General features: G+C 41.1%; 1 protein-coding gene across 1 annotated transcript; it reads right to left on the bottom strand.

Moving 5' to 3' along the window:
• Positions 1–10,072: 10,072 nt before the first annotated feature.
• On the bottom strand, positions 10,073–11,043 carry TMEM215 (transmembrane protein 215). Its single transcript, XM_075263847.1, has one exon. The coding sequence runs from the start codon at positions 10,923–10,925 to the stop codon at positions 10,245–10,247; it is 681 nt and encodes a 226-aa protein (XP_075119948.1). The 5' UTR covers positions 10,926–11,043; the 3' UTR covers positions 10,073–10,244.
• Positions 11,044–11,914: the final 871 nt, after the last annotated feature.

The following is an 11,914-nucleotide window of genomic DNA, read 5'->3' as shown; positions in this document are numbered from 1 at the left end:
GCCGAATCAAAGAGCAGCTCCATAAAATGTGAAACAACGTACCCTCCTCGAGGCATCTCTACGGATAGTAGGATGGAGAGTGTGTAATAAGACCGGGGTATGGTACCAAAACATAAGTAACTTGTACTGAGTCTCCCGGAATGTTATGCATATCGAGGAACATTTTCTTCATTTCTGTGCCTAGAACCTCAGAAACTTCTTTATTGCAATGTGCCACCTTTATTTGCTGTCAGGACATCATCAAGAGCCTCAGAACCTCCTACAAATTTTCGAGGCGACATTGTCGATTCCATTGACCTAAAATGACTGAAGATTGTGATCTATCTTCCAGCCATTGAACAAATAGCTCCAACAGTTACCAAAAAGCAGGTGATGACATTGAATTGAGAACTGCTGTACCAAACTCACTGCTTTATGTTACTTTACTACTGTAGTGCTTTGGCTGTTCCGGAGAAACCTGCATAAGAATAATAATAATAATAATAATCATGATGCAGTGTATTATTGTCATGGTCAGTCCAGGAAATACTGCCTATACATCGACGGACGAGCAAGGTCCTGTGAATAAACCTTTATAATTCCATAGTAAATGTGCAGCTGATACAATATTAAAGGGATTCTACCATTAAAACCTCTTTTTTTGTGGATCAGACGTCGGAATAGCCTTTAGAAAGGCTATTCGTCTCTTACCTATAGATGTGATCTCCGCCGCGCCGTTCCTTAGAAATACCGGTTTTTACCGGTATGAAAATTAGTTCTCTCACAGCGATGGGGGCGGGTCCCAGCGCTGAAAATGCGATGGGGGCGTCCCCACAGCTGCGAAGCCTCTATCTTTTTATTACTCTGGCCAGAATATCCTACAGCACTTCAGAGTATCTATTCTATATTGTGTATATTTTTGATAGAAATTATTGTATCAGATATTCTGTCCATTTCTGCGATACTATATTCATATTATAGGATTTCTCTCAGTCATCATTAGTGGGAGGGTTAGGTGTCATACTGCCATCAATTGTGTGGGGGGTTCTGTCCCCTTGTGTGTTTTCCCTATTTTATGTTGTTTATTGATGTTTATTGCTTATAATTGTTAATAAATTGATTATTTTTTATATTCTGCGAGTCTTGAGTTATGATATTCAAGCCTCTATCTTTGGCTGGATCCTCCCCTTCTCTGTCGTCTTCCTCCTGCGTCACCTCCGACACCTGCGCAGTTGGCTCTGCCAGTGAGACACCCGCAGAGCCGAGTGCGAATGCCGGCCGGCGGCCATGTTTGGGAGGCCGCTCCTGCATTGAACTACAAGATCAAGAGCGGCCTCCCAAGAATGGCCGCTGGCTGGCATGCGCAGTCGGCTCTACTAGTGTCTCACTCGCAGAGCCAACTGCGTAAAAAACGGTATTTCTAAGGAACGGCGTGGTGAAGTTCACATCTAAAGATAAGAGCGAATAGCCTTTGTAAAGGCTATTCCGACGTCTTATCCACACAAAAAAAGAGGTTTTAATGGTAGAATCCCTTTAAACTATAATTTTTGCCGTGTATGTGGTCACTTCTTCCTTAGTAAGATACATGAAAAGAATATTTAAGGGCAGCCAAGAAAAGTAGATGTAGTGGTGTCCGTAACTATTTGTTAACCTTTAAACGGCATACTTCAGCAAGTATGTTTTTTCTACCATATATTGTACTTGCTTTCCAAACAGACTATCATACTCTGCATTGAAAGTTCTCTGTAGAACTACATTGTCTCCCAGGAGAGAAAAACATGTGCTGAGAATTTTTCTCTCTCATAAACCAGCAGCAGAGATGTGGAAGGATGCAGCTGCCTAGGAATAAGCATTCTTGTAATAGCTACTTCCCTTCCTTGCATGTCCGTACAGTAGAGTCTGATCCATTCCAGGGGCAAACAATATGGGCAAATGTAAGAAAACAGGGTTTTTTTATTTGAATGCAGGGCATATTGTCCTACAAATAAACTGTGGCAAAGTATCCAAGGACACGTCTCCTTTAAAATATATCACGTCTATTAAGTGAGACGCTCCACATGAGTCGGTCTTTCTACTCTTTCTCTGTATTAACCTCAAGAAAAACAGGCACAATAATTAAAGTTTCTCCGTCGTCAAACTGAGCTGCTGGGAATTATATGAGAGCAATTTTGGTCGTAGGAGCCATCTCTAAAATAGTACTGTTAATAAGCAAGCTCCTCAGCAAATGCAAAGGAGGGATTTATGTTTATAATGTGCATGAGACTGTCATATTGATTTACATCTAGTAAACAGAGAGAAAGTGGGTTACATTCATCACAGTACACAGATTGCTGTTGTATTCCACTCCCATAGCCTCTAACATTGCTGTACACATTGTGGAACAGAAGACAAAATCTTGGATACTCTAGTGCCAAATATCTACAGTATATCTACAAATATTTTTTTTCACCAAACCTTATTATTTTAATGTTTATTGCTAAGGTAATGCCAGATTACCTGCTAAGTAAGTTGCAAAATATGATATTTCCCATGGAACAGTAGGCAATAATATTAACATACCCCTGATTCCAGCCAATATCTGAATGCCCAATGGTCCTTCCCACACCACTCTGGGCCTAAGCAAGATGGTCAGTTTGCTTCATAAGTTTGCTGTGCTTGCTCCTTTTCCTTAATGTTGCTCATTTTCCAGAGTTCATCTACTTGTATGCTGCCCATCCTGATAACTACCTCATCTCTGTTAACAACTGCACTCTGTTTCTGCCTATGTGGACCTTTGCTCTGTCTGACCACTACTCCTGTTTCATGCCTTGATTCAATGACTTGGGAATTGCAGTGTGTCTGCATGTCAGCATGAAGACAACTACAAGTTTAGAGACATGTCGATTTTCTGTGGGAAAGTCCGTAACTTCTAGTGAGATTTAAGGATGAAGAACATACAATCCCTAACACTCTATTCTCCAATTTAGCCCTAAAGCCGGCCATGCACATTAGATTTTAGATTGCTATTATTCATCTGGAAGGAACGGTTGTCAATCGTTCACACAGACAACTGTTCCAAACACACAAAGCAACTAATGTTCTGATGAATGCTAGTCTACCCCAAACACTTCGAATAGTAAAAGAACGTTGGTCAATGTTAATATCAGTCTAGACCAGGGGTCCTCAAACTGCGGCCCGCCGACAGGCGTGCATTTATAATGAAGCTCCTGGGGAGATCGGGCCAGGCCATGGAGCGCACTTCACTTTACCTATTGGAGGGCACCGCTCCTGATGTCTGTGCGACCTGCTCTGCCTCCGGTGTCCGCCTGTGTCCTCCTGCCACATCGCTTGTATGCGATGTAAGGAGGATAAAGGAGGCACTGCTCCTTATGTCTGCGTGGCATAAGTATTCTCCTTACGTCGCATACATGCGATGTGACAGGCGGACATCGGAGGCAGAGCAGGTCGCACAGACATCGGGAGCGGTGCCTCCTGTATTCTCCTTACGTCGCATACATGCGATGTGACAGGCGGACATCGGAGGCAGAGCAGGTCGCACAGACATCGGGAGCGGTGCCTCCTGTATCCTCCTTACGTCGCATACATGCGATGTGACAGGCGGACATCGGAGGCAGAGCAGGTCACACAGATATCGGGAGCGGTTTCTCCTGTATCCTCCTTACATCGCATACAAGCGATGTGGCAGGAGTACACAGGCGGACACCAGAGGCAGCGCAGGTCGCACAGACATCAGGAGCGGTGCCCTCCAATAGGTAAAGTGAAGCGCGCTGTCTCCATGGCCTGGCCCAATATAGTCAACTGTGCCCCTCCGTCACTTTGTCAGTCAGGTCACCCTAGCAACGTGACCTGACGCAGCCCAAATTACAGTAAGCAAAGTCACTACCGTACTACAGTTTGCTGTGCCGCTCAGCAGTGGTCTTACTGGTCAGGTTTAGTGTCAGCTACCTTCTTGGATGGACCCTACCTGTGCCCCCTGAAGTAAGCAGTATAATATCTTACTGGAGGATAAATAACACCTCAGGGGGCGTTCACACTTGTACTTGGTGTCTGGTGTCTGCATTCTGTCAGGTTTCCATCTTCAGTCCCAGCGAAACTGGACAGGGGACGGAAACCCGGCAGTCACCTTTAAAACCCATTCAATTGAATGGGTTTGTAAAGGTGACCACCAGTGTCCGCCTGTGGCCTGTCTGCGGGGAAACCGTTTTTTTTTTTTAAGCCGGACACAAAGTCCTGCATGTCTGACTTTGTGTCTGGCTAAAAAAAAAACTGTTTTCCTGCAGACAGGCCACAGGAGGATACTCTTGGTCACCTTTAAAAACCCATCCAGTTTCGCTGGGACTGAAGATGGAAACCCGACGGAATGCATACACCAGACACCGAGCACAAGTGTGAACACCCCCTGAGATTGAAAATTGAGTGTCCCCCTCCACCCCACGGTTGCATTCATCTCCATTTTTTCTCAATAACACATAGGAATAGCCTTAAGAAAGACATCTAAAGGTAGGAGAAGAATAGCTTTTCTTAGGGCTATTCCTACGTGTTATCGAGAAAAAATATGATTTTAATGGTAGAATCCCTTTAAACTATATTTCGGCCCTCCAATGGTCCGAGGGGCAGTGAACTGGCCCACTGTTTAAAAAGTTTGAGGACCCCTGGTCTAGACACTACAGCGATGCCTCCGGTCTGTGTCAGTCACTACACTGGCTGCCTATTCATTATAGAATACAATATAAACTTATCACCCTCATCCACAAGGCTCTCCATAATGCCGCACCTCCATACATTTCCTCCCTTATCTCTGTCTACCACCCAACCTGTGCTCTTTGTTCACTCAATGACCTAAGACTTACATCCTCTATTATCAGAACCTCCCACACTCGTATACAAGTCTTTTCCCGAGTTGCACCACTCCTCTGGAATGATCTACCCCAGACAATCAGATTAACTCCCAATTTCTACAACTTCAAGTGCAAACTAAAGACAGACTTTTCAGACAGGCCTATCACAATTCCTAATGTAAACCCTTCCGTTCCCTAATTAGAATCCCTAAATGAACCCTCTTCTGTTCCAGCCCCCACATTACCCCACATGATATGATGCCATTTCAGAATAACTTTATATGTCCAGGCACCATCTGCACGTTAAAGGACACGACTGGTGACGGCTCATATAGTTTTATGTTTGTGTAATGACAGTAACGATGTACACTTTGTGGTGGTGTATTAGTAGTGCTAACATTTGCCCATAATACACAAATCGCCCACAGGTCTGTCAGTATAGCTCGTACACAAACTATTACAGCCAACAGACAGATCGAAATTTGAGACCAAATTGAGTTGATGGTCAATTGTATAGAATGAACTTTATGCACATGTTCTGTTGAACATTCAAAGTCTGCCACTTCAGCAGTCTAAAATCTAATGTGTTTGGTAGGTTTAAAGGGGTTGTCAGGAATATGACGCAACTTTTGGAGTGGCTAGGTAGGTGTAAGGGCTTGTTCCCACAATGTAACATGCCGTGCATTCAGACACGTATACACGTGTCAGAGTGTGAGCGCTCAAAACAGATGCCATTCATTTCAATGTGTGTCGGCTCTCGCGCGCTACACATTGAAATTAATGGGAGGCTTTTTAACACATTGATTTCAATGTGTAGTGCGCGTGAGCCGGCACACATTGAAATGAATGGCATCTGTTTTGAGCGCTCACACTATGACACATGTATACATGTCTGAATGTACGACGCGTTACATTATAGGAACGAGCCCTCAAAGGAAAAAAAAGTAATACAAAAAAGTGTTAGAGAGCAGATATACAGAGTATAATAACCTTTTTTTCTTTTACACCCACCCCAGCCATGAACGATTGTAGTCACTTGTCCGTTTCTTGATGGGCAGAAAAAACGGTCAGTTAAAAAAACAGAAAGGCTCTCTCTTAATATTAACGGACCCACAGACCCAATAGAAATCATTGGATCAGCTTTTAATATATATAGAATGGAATGCTGTCAGAGTTGCGTCCATTAAAAACGGATCAGCATGTTGGGTCAAAAAAGAAAGAAATTAGTCTGTTTTATTTTAATGGACCATTAAAAATAGATCCAAAACAGATGACACTTGGCTATCAAAAACAAATAAACAGACATGGGACAGATGCAGAACAGGTGTTAGAATAGACATGTATGCCCATTCTTCACTGACTTTTTTCTGGAATGTTCATGAGAATAACATCTTAGTTGTGACATCTAATGTGCAGACGCCAAGTAGCTTAGTGAATCTCAAACATCAGCAGCTCTGACAGACTGAATCTCATGAAGCTTCATGCACAGTTCTATCTGATCTGATAAGTAATGGTCTATTTATGTAGGGGCTAAACTGGACAAGAGTTACATTGTCCTGCACACTTGGCATGGCCCTGTTGAAACTGAAATTGCTGTGTATCCTAGGCTTATGCACCAAGCTGCTACTGTGTGCTGTATACAATATTCTTATAGTACCACATTCACTATACTAGCTTGTCACTAGGGGATGGAGTCATTAGGAGCAAGTGAGTGTAAAGCCAACAAATAGACATCTAGGTGATGCCAAGTGTGCTTGTTACAACAGGCAACTGTGCTAACTTACTGTAGCAAAGCCTAGACTCATTTACAAAGGTGCAGTCAATGTTCTTGAGAAATTCCCAGTGGAGATAAGTCAGAAACAGGCATTTCTAGGCAAGCTAGACAAGTACCAGAAAGCTATACTTGTATTATTAGCGTGCATTCATTCAATGCTATTTATATTCAATGGCAAACTGCCCCCCTGCCATGCCAAACTCTGGATCTCAGGTTGCCATCAAACCTATAACTACCATACATATACTATGCATGTCCCAGAAGAGAAATTAGTACATGCAATACACAGTTTTCCCTGCTTAATTAGAATTGTTATTCTATTATGCCAATATATTCTACAGGGTTGGTAACAGACTATGGGGATCACTAGCTAATTCCCTTATCTCTGACATACACTTGAAGGCTAATTCCCTTAAATCACAGGAGACCAGGAACACAAGACACAGGGGGGTGACTCCTAAATGTTGAGAAATGTTACCCTGGAGACATCTGAACACAGCCCTAGAGTTGCAAGGTATTAGCTCTAACCACTAGGCTAAGTCACCCTTTAAGATCATAGCAATATGCTATACTCAAGGCATCATTATATAGAAATACCTCCTTAATAGAGTTGGGTGATTAATGGAAAAATTAACAAAACCAAACATCAACCAGGATAACCAATGTGATTTTGTTATTTGCAAGGTTCTACCTGCAGTTTTGTTTGAATCGTACATGTCCAAATCGGCGGAACTACTATTATCATACTGAGGGGCTTCTTCAGAGCACAGAATAAAATAAGAGGCCCAAGAAGGAGAACAAACATAAAAAATAGTGTTTCTCACCTCTCGTGGACTCTGACACAACTCCCTGCTTACCCCACCCCCATCCAGCATGGATCCCTGCAGATCTTCTGACTGACGTCAGGGACCACTGAGTCCCAATCAGCAGGTCACATGGCATTGTGACGCATAGATGTAAACGTCACAATGCTGCATGATCCATGTCACCACAGAGGATTAATCACAGGCCTCAGTGGTCTCTGACATTAGTCAGAAGACCTGAAGACAACAAGGAGTCGCGGTTGATCCCAGGACTGATAAGTAACATTGTTTTTTATATTTGATCACCTCCCTTGGGCCTCCACTTTTATACTCTGGAGTCTGAAGAGTTCTGGATCAGCGGTGTTCGATACAATTAAACCTCACGAGACAAATATTGCAAATTTTATCCAACACAAATACTGTAAAAAGGGCGTGTCCTATATAATTGCCATTATTCATAATCAAGTTTAAAGGCCTGATTTAGGTCATAAGCGTTTCAGTCCTACATTTTAATCATTACCTCAAAAGGTTTTTCCCTGAGTTCACATTTGGTTGACCCATATTTGTCAATCACATCCTAAAAATATTACATTTTATTCCTCAATGTTTCCTTGATACTCTGAAGTAAAAAAGCTCCTTGGTACCACCAGGACTGAAAAATAGAGGACTTCTTCATGCCACTGCTATAGTCTGACAAGATATTATATATAATTAGGTCACTGAGCCCAATTAACCCCAGTTTACTGATCCATTAACCCCATGTGATAGGGGTCAAGGATACAGTGGTCTTGTCTTCTTCTTTTCTACAGATCATTGAAAACTTGTTGGCTGCCCAGTGTTTGAGTGTTTTGAAACAACACCTCTGACCTGGGTTTCCTAGACCCATGCAGTACGTCTTGGGAATGCTTGTGACCAACAGCAGGCATCTTGTGTTTTCCTGTTTTTAGTTATGCTTGTTAATCTTTGTCATTGTTAACAGTTGACAGGTAACAATGGTCAGTCAAAACGTACCTCTACCCAATTCTGCTGAAACCAGACATGAAGTAACATAATGATATTCTGTGTTAATAGAATGAATAGTTTATTGTTTTTAGTGGTATACATTGTAGATAACCATCTATATTAATAGACCAGTCGTGCATGTTTTTTGGCAGATGATGGTTGTACTTGAGAGTATATAGGATGAAACAGGTTAAAACTGTTCAAGCTTCATTTATTATTATCCAGTCAGGCTGGCACCATACGTGTTCTGTGGATCTTATAAGTACGTAAAATGTATGATGTCAGTGTTGGATATAGTTTTGTTGTTACCGATAGCCCTTCCAGTTTCCTATAGCATTAGGTACTGATCCCTTTTCACATTTCTCTTGAAGGTCAGTGATTTTTGCCGCTGTACTCTCTTCCCCAAGTGAGATGGACAGAGCTGAACTTTCCCCTTTTACTGTTTGAAAGCTTAGTCAACTTTTTGACATTAATCTTTTCATAGCCAGAGGTCTAAGAAACAATTTATTTTACAAGACCTTCAAGGATTGATGAGGTAAAGCCAGCATATTGAAAACTCATACAAAAGCTATTAGAAATGTACAAGATTATACCATGTTCTATATTAAGTACTACTCACACACCCTGGCAAATAGTTCCATTAAGGCATAGCCCTTTAAATCGTTGATTTATTAAAAATGTATCAAACCTGAAATAAAACAATACAAACAATTCCACATATATGCAAGCAATATATTTTACTGTTCATTGAGTAGCCTATACTTTACAAACAACAGGGTTAAATACATAGTCAATAATAATTCTAGAGGATGCAAATTGATTCTTACGAAGGAAACATTAAAAAATACCAAGTAACTCCAGCCTGTTAATGCAGAATACCAGTAGGGATATTTTAATATGTTGCAAAAATAATATACCATTCGAAAACATGATAGGTTAAAATGCAATGTGAATTGATATAATATCCAGCTAGCTTTTAACTAACATAGGGCTTATTTTGTGGAGAATATTCTAATATTATACGCTTTATAGCTTATTTATACAATATTGCAATTTTGGGCTCTTAATGTGCATTAGTATGGATAAACCAAGATAAAATTTTACAATGGACATAATGTTTTCAATTGAATTTTTTAATAAGTACTAAAATTGTGCTTCATTTTAACAGAATTGATATAAATATTAATTTAAAAAAAAAACATTGAAAAGGTGTGCCTTTTATAAATAAAATTGAACATATAATGCTACACAACATATTAAAGACTCAGTCTAGATAATAGCCCTCCTATCAGTCAGTAACCAGATGCTAGCAGCAGCCCATTGTATAGAATCAGACTTCTTAATAGTGAGAATTCTGCTATACCTCAGCACATATGTAATGTTAGATAATTGCGATGCTAAGCTGAAGCATATCTTGTTACCAGGAACGTATACAGGTACCTGTTTCTCCACATGTAACCTAATATTTTGGGTCATACATGAATTATAAAAAGAAATTGTTGTTACAGCAACTTATTAGTGAGCTACAGACAATGGCTTTTAGTGCACTAGAGGATCAACTGTGTACACCGCAGTTTGCCTGAGCTGTTCTCCCTGCTCATTGTCTTGTAGCTGATCACACCTGTCCAGCTTCATATCAAGGCACTGTGTTCAGACGTCAAACAATTGGCCAGAATGATCACAAAAGAAACAGGTGACCCATGAACTTGGACATGCTGGTCTGCAGCAACCACTTAGCAGGAAGCTGTCGTATATAACTACCTGGACTGTTTTTAGAACAGAGCCTGGATCTGTCATGCAGTGCAAAAACATTCTAGTACAACATAACTGTTTATGTGCATTTAGGTCTTAGACAATTGTCTCTTGGTCCCAGGTCACTTCTGTGGTCTTTACGTAACAGCAGTACCTGTTATAGTTATTGTCCCCCCCTTTCGGATAGGATCCTGCATCACTATCTCTAGGATCTAGAGTAACTTTCTCCTCTGTGGCGGTGTAGATGATTCTGTCTGGGGTGTATTTTTTCTCAAATACAGAACAAGTGTTGTGGTTTTCCACTCCTCCAGGTAAGGTGTTTGTGGAATAGCACTTGTCCAGATACCTCAGCACCTCATCTCCATCCACCTTTTTGTCGAGCGTCCTTGAATCCTCTATTGTAGTGATTTTACTGGGTTCACATCCTTCTTCTTTTTCCTTTTTTTCTGTTTTTTTATCCAGCTCATTAGAACTCCCTTTGCCAGACTCCTTGTCTGATGGGGTCTTTAGAAGCTCCACATTTTCTTTGTCTTTTCCCTTCTTACAGCAGCAGGTACAGTACTTATAGGGCCACTTAGTACAACCATCAGTTCTCCTGGTCAGGGTAATAGCTGCCACACCAGGAAGAAAAATAGCTGGCCCTATAGCAATAAGTGGGATGGATCCCAGAGTTTCCCCTTTGAACCCTGAAACTGTAAACATAAAGCCAAAGACAAGGAATATGCTCACCAAGGCTACCACCAGTCCTGTGCGAGGGTTGATATCATCCGGTCTCATCTCTCTACACCATTAGATTCATCAGCCTCTACTTTGTGACCATCAGTACATCCACAGCTTAAGTTCCTTTAGGTTCGAGACCACCAAATCACTGGACTCTTCCAAAGCATAAATGAAACAAAATGTACCCCCTTATTAGTCAGAAGACAAAGTGTTTCCTTAGGAACTCCACAGATGACTCCAGCCTGAATCTCCTAATCTTGCTCGTATTCTTAGTTAATAAAATCCTGAGAATATTACAATAACTCTTGAATGAGATAGGTTATTCAGTTGTGAAGACATTACTCCTGAAACAGATGCGATCCTTACAGGAGGGTCCACTGGGAGCTGGATGCTGTGTTTCGGATGCCAGAACAGTGAGATCCTGCATGTGTTCAAAGTGCTTGAATGGAAACTGAGACACTCATCTCTTAATGCAAGAGTATGTGAGAAGAGGGAGGGGAGGTGAGGAAAAGCAGAGGAGTGGACTTTAAATATTAGAAAGATAAAGCACTTAGGAACCTCCTGCTTTATGAATACTGAAAAAATACATATCAGCAAATTCACATGTACATAGCAAAGGCAGCCACTATCTGACCCTTAACTAGAAGAAGAATGTTTGGATTGAGCACACAGAATGACATAGGATTATAGAATATTTTGTGTTGTGTGCGATTTTTCTTAACTACTTGACTGCTGCACGGACATTCAAAGATGTAAAATTAACCAGACAATCCCTCTTTCAATGAAAAAGTGAATGACCTTGAAGGAATTGACAAGTCTACATCATTTATGTGCTAAGATTTGCTAATACTGTGCACAGGGAAGGAACAATAATGAATCAAGAATTCACCCTCAGATTCAACAACAAATAGCTACAAATTCACCATCGGAGATGTGGAAATCGCTTCACCTGTTTCACCAGATTCATTGATTTGCAGATTCTTCAGTTCATAGAGTACAATGGAAGAATAGATTTCACAAGCATCCTTTTAAATTTAGCAAAAGCT

The sequence above is a fragment of the Leptodactylus fuscus genome, chromosome 1, assembly GCF_031893055.1.
Source record: "Leptodactylus fuscus isolate aLepFus1 chromosome 1, aLepFus1.hap2, whole genome shotgun sequence".
NCBI lineage: Eukaryota > Metazoa > Chordata > Amphibia > Anura > Leptodactylidae > Leptodactylus > Leptodactylus fuscus.
The sequence above is the reverse complement of the archived record's forward strand: the minus strand, read 5'-3'. Positions and strand labels throughout refer to the sequence as shown.

Bases quoted from the DNA above. Each gene is read 5' to 3' on its own strand.
- TMEM215 (XM_075263847.1), bottom strand. From the start codon at position 10,925: ATGAGACCGGATGATATCAACCCTCGCACAGGACTGGTGGTAGCCTTG.